Raw genomic sequence first — 14,466 nt, 5'->3', positions numbered from 1 at the left:
TACACGCTGTATCAATATGAAAACAATGGCGGCAGACACAAATGCTACTGTCGATTCAATGCCGGCAGAAATTGACTGTAGTTTTCTATGCAATTAAAAGGCCAAGTAAAGAATAAATGCACCAAATTAATCAGAAAATCACAAAAAAATGCTGTAGTACTAAATTTAAATCAAAAGTTAAACAAAAAAAAAATTTTCAAATCAATAAATAAAAAAAAGTCAGCAGCTTTGAACTTGTCTGGTTCCCACTCGACTATGCACACTGAATTTGATTGAAGCAAAAAAGATATGTTTGACGAACATGTAAATAGAATTATTTATTAAATTTTTTTATCTTGTGTGCAGCAAAAATTTCAAAAGTGTACAAAATTACATTCAATTACAAAAATTTTACTTTAACATTGTGGAAACCAGTGTGATGCTTAAACATATTAAACCACCCATTGCTTGTCATGAACTTGGCTTGGGGTTTGCTGTACTTATCCTTAATATATTTAATAAATACTTCTTGCTTTTGCTTGAATGGCCATTAGACTTAGAGACACTTGTTTCTGAATCTGATTTTCCATCCATATTATTAATAGCTTTTCCATCTTCGATATAGCACCTGAATGCTGTTTTCTGATCACTGTTGATCTTAAATGTGTTGATCCTTTAACATGTTCTTTTATACGTGCACTGTCCTTTAAACATAGTATTGATTGTTGAAGCAGCGAGACCTACTTCCCGTGCAATAGATAACTAACTTTGTCCTCCATCTTACTTCTTAATAATTTTCATCTTCATTTCTAAATCAGTTTTCTTTTGTTTCTTGGCACTGCCACCACTTGCACTTTCCATTGGTTGCTTTCCCTTCGTCATTGTAATAAGTAAATAGGAATGAAGAGAAACATCTGAAAATTTATTTGTGGTTTTTTTTTTTTTTTTTGAAGATTTCAGTGAAGGGTAAACACATTTCACCTTAATAAAAACCCACACAATTCCAGTTATCAGTATTATTGCAAATGCAATTAGAAAAGCTCAATAAACCTGAGAGTTAATAATAAAAACCCACACAATTCCAGTTATCGGTATTATCGCAAATGCAATTAGATTGAGTTTACCACCCGTTTATAATAGATTTCACTAACAGAAAAGCCCAATAAACCTGAGAGTGCAAATTGTTTTATGGTTGTGACCTCCAGAAATGTGCTTTAGAAAAATATCACAAAGGCGTTCAGAATTGATTGTTATAACGGAACATATGATAACAATGAAAGTGTAGTGCATTCTCCTGCTGGACCGCATAGACCTTCCTCTCAGCTAATAGTAGTGTTTGTAAATGTGTTGGTTACATGTTTTGTTTTTGCATCCTTTAGTTAAAAGTGATTTTTGTGTTGTGCTTATTTAACATAAATTTATATAAAACTAATACAATTTCCATTATAAAAACAACCTTTTAGAGAGTTATATAGCGAGAATTTCAACGAATTGTTTTTTTGGTAATTCGTTCCTCAGAAGGAACGAATTACCAAAAAAAAAAAAATGTGTTATTGGATTCACATTACGATATTTCTGCAATAACTCCATTTATTCTTACGAACATACGTTTCCATATTTTTTTTTTTTTTTTTTTCAGTTTGCACCAGCCGGCTAACGCTTACGTAAGTCGAGTATTACGTAAATCCTGGAGTGCCTGTATATTCTATTTCCATGCCTGCCTGGCAACCCAAAGGTCGCGGGTTCGAATCCCGCCTTGAGCTTGGGTCAGAGTAAAATGCAAAAACTTTGGGAGGTGCATTATGGTCACAGAAGCCGATGCGCCAACAAAAAAAAAAACAAAAAACTCCAAATCTCAAAAAGGACTTAAAAGGATAGAAATTCAACAGTGACAATGCTGTGATGGAAACAGTCACCAACTGTGAACAGTCAACAACTTGTTGAGTAAAAATCTTCTGAAATTTTATTTTAGTGGGTTGCAAAAGTTAGTGGGTTGTGACAGAAAGTATGTTGACTTAATAGGGAACTATGTTGAAAAAATGAATGGGTTTCACAACTTTCCAGTATGCTTTCAATAAAGAGGCTAGAAACCTTTCAACCTCCCTTGTATATCAGCTTTATATACACATACTTAGAACAAATTTTTAATTTTGTTTTTCCATTATTTTTCATTATTAAAAATAATTAGATGGATCAAAGAAATGATATTGTTTAAATTACAGTTTGAACTTTTCTGTATCATAATAGCTGCTATATATTTTTGCTCTTTATTTTAGGCGAAAGTATTCCTATTTCAAAAGTGCCTATTGCAAATGATCACAGTATTGGTTACTCAACTTCAACTCATAAAAGAAATACCTTATTTTGTGGCACTGAAGTTCTTCATGCGAGATCTGCTGGGGATTCCTGCATTAAAGCTATTGTTTTTCGCACAGGTAATTAAATTTTGTCACCTTAAAAAAAAAAAAAATAATAATTGGTTTCTGGCAATATAGGGTACTCTTGATTTTCCATGCAAATGCAGGGATAATTTACAAACATGGATAATAAGAAATTTTATAGTTTATTATGTTCTTAAATATTTTAGAAATAATTCTGACCTATAATGGCTTATACTATACATATATCCACATTACTGAATTATATAATTTGTAGTATTGGTTTGTTTTTGTGAATCCTTAAAATGTTTGCTGACATCATTGTTTCTTTTCAGCTGTGAAGTTATTATATTCAAAGCCCTACTAACTCATGTATTGTGACAAAGTGCCAACATAGACTAGTGCTGTGCTGTGATTAATATGCTAATTTTTCCCTCTTCATTTTGTCTCACAGTAGCAGTAATAATAACTGCATCACTCATATGTTGAAAGCCTGGTTCACCTGACTTGCTTTTCTACCAATAATCAAGATTTTCTTTGTTGACATTTTTCAAAACTTAAAATATTGCTCCAGTTTTGTACAGCAGTTTTTTATTTGCAACAGTAATAAAAGCCTTCCTGAAATTGAAGTGTATGATATTAAAATTATCTTTTGCATCCGGTTCCTTTGTTATTTTATCATAGTATCCATGGCCTTAGTTGCTAATGCTCCTAAAAACCAAATAACAATCATAGTATCCAATTAGATCAGTTAGACAAGACTGCCTCTTAACATTCTGTGACTGCAGTATAATTTCATTCCTGTCTAGATAGTGCTGCATTACTTCTGTAACCGGTGACTCCATTATTTTTCCAGGAACAGATGTTAACTACCAAGTCTGTAATTACTCGTATCACCTTTCGATCCCTCTTTGTGAATTGGGGATACCTTTGCATATGTCCAGTAGGGACATATGCAAAGGTATCCCCAATCAATGCAAAGGTATCCCCTCTCCCCTTAATCCAAGGATGCCCTTATAATTATAGCTTAGGGTTTACTTACCTCCTTAATATAATTGGATTGATCCCATCTATTCCAGGTGCCTTTTTTATGTTTAGCTTCAACAGTTTCTCTCCCACTTTCCTTTCAGTTATTATAGAATCATTTAGCTTGCTGTTAGAGGCTTGATAAACTTCTGGCATCCGCTTCCCTAATCAATTTTTTATCTGTGAATATAGATGCAAAGTACCTATTCAGTTCTGTCAGGAACCCGAGGAGGATCATCAGTAGTTAGACAGTCGACATCAAGTGGACCTATGTGATTCGATTACTGTTAATATAACAAAGAAATCTTTGCATTGTTTGACAGAGACTTCTCGTAATATGCCTTAGCTTGCCTAACCTCCTTTGTGAGTTGAATACAGACTAGTTTATATCTATCATAAGCTTCTGTGCGCCTCCGTAGCCAGGTGGGAAGGAGCAACAGTGCGTAGCACACATGCTTCTTGATTAGACTGGGGTTCGAGCCCGTCACCACCAAATACGGAGGATGTGGCAAGGTCAGGGAATGACCACCGCATATCCCGGAGCAATATGGCCTTAGTTGCCAATGCTCCTAAAAAAAAACAAATAACAAAAAAAAATAAGCTTCTGTATCATCTGATAATTTATATGCATCACACACATTTTTCTTCTCTGCCACAAGTGCCATCAGTTCAGTTGACATCTATTTAAGTTTAAGCCTTGAACAGTATTTCTTAATTGGTATGAAAAGCATTGTAACTTCTGTGGTGATTTTCCATGAATGCTTCCCATTTAGAATTTACTGTTGGTAATGTCATCAGTTGGTCCCACTGCATAGAATTTAAAAGCTGTCTGAGACCACTGTAGTCGCCCTTACAAAAGCCTTTTCCTTTCCCCTCGAAAACAGTTGTCTTTAAGTAAATTTCACATCAGTACACTTGTCATCACTGTCACCCACTGAGTGGTAGTAATCATAATGATGCAGGTTCTTAATGCATGAAGAATATCTCCTGATAACCAGATCACGAGTACTACTTCTCTTGTTGCTTCTCTAATATGCTGATATAGAAAAGTCATCCAATAAATCCACAAATGTCTTGCTAGTGTGTGAGTGACCAACCCACGAATTCCAGTCAACATCAAAGTTAAAATCCCCCATTATAAGACATTCTAATTTATTGGCTCTCTCTATATAGTTTGGTTTTGTTTTTCTAGTACTAATGTCACACCAAACTGACTTAATATTGCACTGTCCATGCATGTTGTCTGGATGCAATTCCTTAGATTTAATATTATTAGTTTTTAAATATTTAAGATTTAATATTTATTAACATTAGGTTCAGATTTTAAGAATGAAGGAACTCATGCATTCAAAATAATGGGAAGGAGATGTAGGCTCGCAGCATTGCTCAGTGGAGAGGAATTTTTGGCATACTTTACTGCATCAAGGTAAATGATAATAGACAAGAGGGAAGAAATAGATAAGGTGCTTTTATTCCCAAATAAGATTCGCCACTCTGATGTTATATCAAAAGAAATTCTTACTTGTGAATTCTTTCAATTTAGTCAGGAGTTTCCAATAGTTGTGTGTTTTTTGATGAGTTTAGTTTGCTTCTGATTTTTAGTCAAATTTGTATTATTTTTTTAAATACAGAGTATACCACTTATTGTGATCACATGTAATGTTTCTCTTTTTTGAAGTCCTTGTGTGATGTATACTAATACATAGAAAAAAATGTTTATTGTAATCAGCATTTTGGTTTTTGTTATTGCTCTTTTGCCTTACTGCAATTTACGCATGTGAAGTGGAAGTGATTGTGTAATATCCTAATTTTTTTTAAACTCTGACACGTTGTGTATCTAGTTACTGCTGTTTCTTCATAATAGTTTGTATGGTTGTCAGTGTCATTGCTCCATGATAGACATTACTTTCTCTGTACTCCCACCAGTCTAATTGTTTTACAGTAGAGCATCAACCTATTTTTGATTTTACTACTTTATTTATCTTTAATGGTTTGTGTGGATTTCCAGATACATTGACAGTTTCATTTTTATTTCTTTCTTTCTCATAGTAGACAGTCAAATTACAGTATTTTATATTACTTGATTGTATTGTTTTTTTTTTTTTTTTTGTTTTTTTTTATGTCCACTTTAGCCTTTTTATCTATACATTTCTGCTTTTCATCTGTAAATAATGCTGAACAGCTACATTCTTGTTTCATAGGTTATTATCATCAAGTTATTTTTATCAATTAAGCTGTGTCTTGAAGTGATCACAATAAGCAGCATCCACTGTATATAAATGTATTATTTATTTTTTTCAATTATGGACCTACTGAATTTAATGGTATATGTTTAAAAGCTGCCATTAGGTGGCCCTGATCGTGTTTAACCTAAGTATAGTGATCATGTGTTCATTTTCATTTTGGTCCTTTGCCATCATCTAATGCCTTATCATTCATTCATTGTGCTGACCGGGCTAGCCGAGTGGGTAAAGTACCTACCCGGCAACCCAAAGGTCGCGGGTTCGATTCCCGCCTCGGGCTTGGATCAAAGTACTGCAAAAACCTTGGGAGGTGCAATATGGCCACAGAAGCCGATGCGCCAACAACTACCAAATCAAAAAAAAAAAAAAAAAAAAATCATTCATTGTTCATTATAAGTACTTTGAATGGTTGTGAAAGAAGTCCTAGTTCATTACAGTCAAGATTTAATGCGAAAAAGTTGTGGTTGTGGTAAAAAGTTGTGTTATTATCCACCATTGTGGTTACTTCAGATGATTACAATGTCAAATGAGAAAAGTATTTAAGGGTTTAAATTTGAATGATCTTGTAATTCATGGATGCATATTGGTAGCTAAACAATCATGAATAGGGCTTATGATGCCATCTCTTTAGCATATGCACCCCAGATTTTAATACATTGTTATACACCAGTCTACTGACAAGCTGTTTTATTTTCATTTTACTGGAAATGACAAAATTTGAACATGAGTGAATATTAAACTTTTTGTAAATTTGAAAGTCAGCTATGAAAACACATGAAATGCTTGTTACAGTTTGGGGAATGTTATGACAAAAAAAAATTAGGGTAAATGGTTTCAAAAGTTTTGTGGGTTTAAATTTGATCATTTGAAATTTCCAGGAGCAATCTAGGTGATTTTGATTGAGGATTTAGGTATGGGGCAAGTGAGTGCCAAGTCTGTTCTACACATTCTCTCTCAAGACAGATCAAAGACAGCATTGAGTGCTCATTTCATCTTGTTTGAACAGTGCAGCTGACAACCAACCAATTTTAAAATGGTGGAGAGATGTAATCCTCCATAAATGGCAAAATAGTTAATTCCACCATGACATTGTACTGTGTTACCTGTCATTTGCAATTTTTGACTAACAAGAACATTCCTCTCATGCTGCACCCACCTTATTCTCCTGATTTGGCATTATATCACTTTTAGCTATTCTCAAAATTAAAATAGGATACAGAAAGAAGGAAAATGATTTGAGTTGATTCAAGAGGGCCATTAAACACGGCAGGCTGGCTAAAATCATTCACAAAGAAAAGTTCCACAAATGCTTTCATCAGTGGCAAGCATGATGGAACAAGTGTGTGCTTGTAAGTGGAAATTATATTGAAGAATATTAACAATGTAAAAAATTTTAATTGAATAAAATTAATTTTTTGCAATATTCACTAAAATTTTTGAACAAACCTTGTGGGTATGTGCCTTTTTATTTGTGTCAGTGTGACATGACTATTACGATGGGAAAAATGATTTCATTTAGTAACTGAAAAAAAATATGCACTGCTTACAATAGCATTAAAATGTTTATCATGGAAAACTTTTTGTAGTGCATTACTTTTGTTTTACTGTATTTTAACTTTGTATAAAAAAATTTCTATTATAAATATTTTAATGCTATCATATGTGGTGTGTATTTGCTCATTTACTTTGTGAATACCTGTGTAACTCCAACTGTGTGATTGTATAACTTTTTTATCTGTTATTATCCACCATTGTGATAAGTGTTGAGAAGAAAACAAAAAGATAGTCTATGTATTCTTTTGTTTTCTGAGCTTCTTATATCATAAGTTATGATATAAGAAGAAAGAAGAAGAAACTGTATATGTAACATATTTGATTTTTAATAAAGTTGAGTGCTGGTCAAGACATCAAAAGCGGATATCGTTGGGATATCAGAGACGTGGTCCCATACAGATGTAAGCAGTGCAGAATAGGAATTTGGGGAGTACAATGTGTACAGAAAGGATAGACAGGACAGAACAGGAATGGAGGAGGAGTTATGCTGTTAGTTAAGAAACACATAAAATCTAGGAAGTGCATCCAATTGACATTGGTTTACAATGCAATGTTGAATCAGTGTGGTATAACATAAGCACTGGGAAAGGGAAAATTAGTGTGTGTGTTATAGGCTTAATGAATCTGATGAGTATAATGAGCATTTGTGCAGAGAAATAGAATGAGCCAGTAAATCAGACTGTCTTATAATAGGGGATTTTAACTTTCCAGATATTGACTGGAACTTGTGGTTTGGTCACTCGCACACTAACAAGACTTTTGTGGATTTACTGGATGATTGTATTCTATAGCAACATGTTCGAGAGGCAACCATAGGGAGTAACACCCTTGATCTGATTATGAGCAGTGATTATTCATGCATTAAGAATTTACACAGGAACCACTAGGTGGCAGTGATCACAGTGTACTGATGTGGGATTTACTTAAAGATGTAACTACCATCAGGGGTAAGGGAAAGGGTTTTTGCTTTCGTAAAGGTGACTAGAGTGGTTTCAGAGTGTTTTTAAATTCTATACAGTGGGATCAACTGATAATGTTACAAACTGTGAATTTTAAATGGGAAGCCTTCAGCAACTTAATCTTGGAGGGTACTGGGCTTTTTATACCAACTAAGAAATACTGTTCAAGGTTTAGGCCTAAATGGATGCCAGATGAATTAATGAGGCTCGTGGCAGAGAAGAAAAATACATGGATGCATATAATATTATCAGGCGACACAGAAGCCTATGGCAGATATAAGCTAGTTTGTAATCAAGTCACAAAGGAGGTTAGGCAGGTGAAAGCTGATTACGAGAAATCTTTGGCAAAGGATTCAAAGGAAAACAACAAAAATCTCTTTATGTATGTAAACTAGAAGGAAAGGGGTGAATCAGATTGGTCCACTTAACATAGATGATTTGACTATTATGATCATGCTCAGGTGGCTGATAAACTGAATGAGTATTTTGCATCTATATTCACACATGAGGAGGGGAATGCCGGAAGTTTATCAAACTCTAACAAGGAGCTAAGTGATTTTGTAATAACAGAGCAAAGTGGAGAAGAAATTGTTGATATTAAACATAAGGAAGGCACCTGGGGAGGGTTGGGATCTTATCCAGTCATATTAAAGAAGGCAGCAAAGGAAGTAAGCAAATCCTTAGCCATAATTATGACAGCTTCCTTTGACTCACGGGAGGTCCCCATGGACCGGAAATGTGCAAATGTGCAAACTCCAATTCACAAATGGGGATCAAAGGGTGAGACAGGTAATTACAGACCTGTTAGTCTAATTTCTGTTCCAGGGAAAATAATGGAGTCACTGGTTAAGGAAGTGATGCAGGATCATCTAGACAAGGCTGCTGTTATATATCAGACACAGCATGGGTTTCTTAAAGGGAAGTCTTGTCTGACAAATTTGATTGGATACTATGATGTGGTTACGAAGGAACTGGATGCAAAGAAGAATTTTGATATCATATACTTGGATTTTAGGAAAACTTTTGATGCTGTGGCACATGGAAGACTACTGTACAAATTAGAGCAGTATGGAATTAAGGGACTAATGTTATTAGTGGAGTCCCCCAGGTTCGCTGTTGGACCCATTGTTGTTTTCGGTATTTATCAATGATATTGGTGAAGGTATATCAGGGTTAATATCTAAGTTTGCAGACTATATGAAGGTTGGCAGGGTTATTAAAACTGTATTTTTATCTCCTCGGGTTTGGTGGAAAGTTCAAAGGTCAACTAATAAATTCTACAATTTTTACTCTATGGACACAGCTGAAATTCGCTATAGGTGAAAACAATAGGCATCTATCTAAAAACAAAAGCAAAAAAAAATCTGTAAATACATGCTAATCGGTCTGTTTCTTTGTCTTTTGAGTCTGTCACTTCTAACCAACCATTATTATTCCACATATTTTCCAAGTTTTAACTTCCTGAATGATACAATCCTAAAAAAAGTTTGTTAGAAAGCTAATTTCATCGTCATCTGTTCTTCTAACATCTGGTATGAATCACTATATGGATTAACATTACATTATCGAAAGGACAATCTTCTAGTGATTGGCGTTCTTGCTGCAGCCTTCGTACCTGACATGACATATAATGTTGTTCTTTGGTTTTTAGGAGCATTAGCAACTAAGGCCATATTGCTCCGGGGATATGCGGTGGTCAGTCCCTGACCTTTCCGCATCCTCCGTATTTGGTGGTCACGGGCTCGAACCCCGGTCTAATTAAGAAGTGTGTGCTGTGCACTGCTCCTGGCTACGGAGGCGCCAACGTATAATGTTTTGGGCTGTGTGAATATTTTGGAGGCCATCAGTTTTTCTTCATTTGGTGACTATTCTTTTCAATATAGTCATGCTTTCAGTGTGTGTTGCTGTGATATGTTCACTTTCTCAAAACTCAGCGTCATCAACGGTTTTTGCCGATTTATCAGTTCCTATGCATCTAATAACAGTCCACAGAATCTGGAATTGTAGATTTCCCTACAATCATTTCTATTACTTTTATTCTTTTATCAGTTGAAGTTAGCACTTATGAGAACATCGGCATCTTTGATGATATAGACTTATGAGAACTTCAGCATCTGTGATGAAACATTCATTATTACTTCAGCATCTGTGATGAAACATTCATTACTACTTCGGCATCTGTGATGAAACATTCATTACAACTTCGGCATCTGTGATGAAACATTCATTACAACTTCAGCATCTGTGATGAAACATTTATTACAACTTCGGCATCTGTGATGAAATAGTCATTATTACTTCGGCATCTGTGATGAAATAGTCATTACTACTTCAGCATCTGGGATGAAACAGTCATTACTACTTCATCATCATCTGGGATGAAACAGAGTCATTACTACTTTACTATGTCATTACTACAGAGACATTACTACTCAATGCTGATGGGATTCTTCCTCTAGCTCAGAAAAATCACCTGAGAGGGCATAAATTCAAACTGAGGAAAGACAGATGTAGGATAGACGTGCGGAAATTTGCCTTTAGCCAGCGGGTGGTTGGTTGGTGGAACAGACTTCCATCCCTTGTGGTGGAGGTTGATAGCCTAAATAAGTTTAAGGCTCAGCTGGACAGGTATTTTGAACGAACAGAGGGGTGAAGTGGAAGTGGGTTTTTTTTTTTTTTTTTGGCTGATGCTGCATAAGCTTGCTTTCTTGCCTCAAATGCCTCTACTAATACTTCATCATCTGGGATGAAACAGTCATTACTACTTCATCATCTGGGATGAAACGGTCATTACTACTTCAGCATCTGTGATGAAACTAATTAGAAAAGTTGCAAAAATTATGTTCTTGAGAATTCATAATATTTTTTTATTCATTTCAAACTATGAAAATATCACGATACGAATAAAAATAATTATTTGAACTTCCTTTGGTTTTACTGTGTTAAAAATATGACAACCGAAATTTACTTATTTTTTTTCTTATTTGCATAAAATATCAATAAATTACAGCTATTAAAATTTCATAAACAAGAGACAAATTAAGTACTACAATAAAAAAAGGGAACACAATCAGATCTTGGAAAGCCTTGCCTTTTCAGTTCAAACTCAGTAAGGCAAAACAGGAAACAACCATACCTGCAGAACAAGACTTTATATTGAAATTCAATTGCACATGACAAGAATACACTGCACACAAACCTTATTCATGAAAGATTGTGCATTGATAAATTGCTTTGATATCATAATAATATAATATATTGTTTACTTAGAAATAATAATTACACTATTTTTATAAAATTGCCCAAGATCAGGATTTCATTCATAATAACATTGCCAAGTTAGGGACTGTAACCACTTCAAAGTAGTTACAGCTCTGGACCTTTGACAATCTACCCTAAGGGGTTTTTTCCCCCAAGTGAATGAAAGGAACTGGAAATTTCAGGAAAATGAACCCTGTTTTCCTTCTTTTATCAAACAGCTACTCTGTCAGCGCAAGAGAAGTGAAATTACATTTGCAGCTCAGAATGAAATTCAGGCATCCAAATGCATGACACTTTATGGCGAATTTTTGGGGCGTGTGTGTGATAATGAAAATTCAATTTTTCCCTCAAATTTTTTGATGGTATCAAATGCATATCAAGGAAATATCGAAGTATTCAGTAACAATTACAATTTCCTAATCCGTTACTACGAGACGAGTAATGGATTGTGAAAACAGTGCGTTACTCGTAGCGTATTTTTTTTCGTTTGCACACCAGGTGAGATGCATGCGAAGCTCCATCGACATCAGTTTTCAAAGTTTGTAACGCAACTATAAATAGAAATTTTTTTTTGAAATTTCTTAAGATGATCAAATATACATCCATGAAACTGCTGTTCCCATTTAGTCCTCTAAAAACAATTACAATAAAGCGAACTTTTTTTTTTTTTTTTTTATGAAATGCGCATTGTAGTGGTCAGTTTTACGGCACTTTTTTTTTTCTTCCGTTTCCGCTGTGGTTTACAATAGATCAGTTTCCTTGATTTTTTGTTAGTAGATACAATACACATTGAAGAAAGGAAATGTGATATTTTAGTTTTTCAAAAACAATTGATTGCAATTCTTTCGTACAACCATTACGAAAAGCAGTAAAGCAAAATGTTGTGAAAGCGGCATGCAAAATATTGTTCGCAAGTAATGATGCTCAACTGTTTGTTTTCCACGAAAGTTGTTTACTTTTTTTATTTTCTCCTTGGATCACCATGGTAACGCTAACGACGTAAGCTTGATCAGTCAATTATATCTCCGCGTCTGTTGATCCGTTGTAGACAAATGAAGCAGGAATTTTGACTAATGCAGTAATGCGTAACAAGATAAAACGTGTCTGTTGTCATTTTTTGCTCTTGTAATTTCACAAATTGATATGTGGTCGCACATTTTTGCTGTTTTCGAATGAATTAATAGTTTTTGCTGAACGCCAAAGGTAGGAAATCAAAGAATATACTTCTGTTTGTATACTGAGAGTTTCAATTTTTTAAATTGAGTAGAAATTATGGAAATTATCAGTTTCTCTCAGTGGGGGGCAATTTTCAAGTGAGATTGAAAATTATGGTTATGGGGGAGGCGATAAAAGTACGGTTAATGACAGTAATGATAGTATGCTACTGCAACGGGACCTAGAAAAGTTGAGCAGATGGGCTGAGAGGTGGCATCTGAAGTTTAACATTGACAAATGTAAAGTACTGTATATGGGTAGCAGTAACCCCAGAGTATTAACTGTGTGGTATTTCACTCAGGGTGGTTAAGAATGAAAAGGACCTGGGCATATTTATGCAGTCAAATATGAAGTTTTCTGAGCAGTGCAGATGGTCTGCAAGAGTAGTTAGTTCATGGTGTCTTGTCAATGATATACAGGAATTTTTCTAGCATTGATAAGGAGGTGATTATCCCCTTGTATAAGGCAGTTGTCAGGTCGCACCTTGAGTACTGTATACAGGTCTGTAGGCCTCATTTTAGGAAAGTATAGCTGCTGGAACAAGTACAGAGAAGGGCAATGAGATTGGTGAGAGGAACAAAAGGTTGGTATTCCCAAGAAAGGCTTAAGTTCTGTAAATTTTAGCTTCTGGAGACTAGGTACCTGTGGAGTGATCTAATTGAGGTGTCATCAAAGTTTCTTGTGATGACCGACTAACTGGTTAAAATAAATTTTTTATTAAAATAAAAATATAATATATACATAAGATAAAACAGAAATAAAATAAAAGCGTTAAAATACAATAGGATAAAAGAGTTAAAATATATATAATAAAAGATATAGTAGCTTTCAAAGCGAAGTGCCTCTTCATCAGCTAGTCTGTGACTGGTGTACTTCAGTATATATTAATGGTTACAATAGCACAAGTCATCTGGGCATGATCATGTATCACGAGTCTGGTATCGGTAAAGCAGAATTACGTACACATGATGATCACCAGCACTCATCACACTGCAATACAGTACATTCTATAATAGGGTGTAAATGTACTCCCCTCGTCCTATTCACAGTACTATTATTGGTGGCTATGTGTAGTGCTTCAAGCCATGAGCGCTGGCAGTAATCACGTGAATAGTCAAAGATTTCAATATCCCGTTGGGGATCAAGATTGCGCTGCTCAACCCAATAATGTTCGGCGACTGTGGAGTGTTCAAAATTAGTAGTTCACAGAGCCACCTCATGTTCAGAAACCCGATCTTTCAATCTTCTACCAGACTCACCTACATAACACCCCTCACAATCTGGACACGTAGTACGGTATACGGAACCACTCCGTAGGAAAGGAGGAACAGGTGTTTTCACCTTAGAAATAATGGATTGTAATTTCCTCCCCGGATGTTGCACGTATTGTATATGATCGAGACGCAAAATCCTAACAAGACGCTCCGATACGCTTGGATAATAGGGGATGTAGGCGGTAGAGATAAATTGATTGGTGCGAGGTGGGTTAGATTTCATAACAAATTCGTGAGCCTGAAACTCACATCTATCTAGAACATGAGGTGGATAGCTGCAATTTGAAAGCCCTGCCCTAATTTTTGATATCTCCAATTGCCTGTCACCAGTCGAACTAGAGTGCGTCCAAGCATGGGAGAATAATGTACGCTTAGTGCTACGTAAATGACCAGGGGGGTGCGCGCGCAGAGCCATAATTGGTAAATTAGTATTAGTATTAGTACCAATTAGTATTAGTATTAGTATAATACTAATACTAATACTAATTGGTCTGTGCACATTGGCTTCCTAAAAACAGAAGTTACTAAACACGAATCCACGTTGGACTAACACATCCAAAAAAGGAAGGGTATTATC

At 35.1% G+C, this 14,466-nt stretch overlaps 1 protein-coding gene across 2 annotated transcripts in view; it reads left to right on the top strand.

Moving 5' to 3' along the window:
- LOC150075172 (polyamine-transporting ATPase 13A3-like) overlaps positions 1-14,466 on the top strand; it is a 409,674-nt gene that overhangs the window by 140,745 nt on the left and 254,463 nt on the right. For both annotated transcript variants that reach the window (XM_090388296.1, XM_090388295.1), the window contains exon 9: positions 2,256-2,414. In XM_090388296.1, coding sequence (XP_090244422.1) covers positions 2,256-2,414 — 159 coding nt within the window. The remainder of the gene's footprint in view (positions 1-2,255; positions 2,415-14,466) is intronic.

This window comes from Mastigoproctus giganteus, chromosome 14, assembly GCF_048544385.1.
Source record: "Mastigoproctus giganteus isolate SK-2022 chromosome 14, ASM4854438v1, whole genome shotgun sequence".
In the NCBI taxonomy this organism is placed as follows: Eukaryota; Metazoa; Arthropoda; class Arachnida; order Uropygi; family Thelyphonidae; genus Mastigoproctus; species Mastigoproctus giganteus.
Note: the sequence above shows the minus strand (reverse complement) of the source record. Positions and strands in the feature narration are given on the sequence as shown.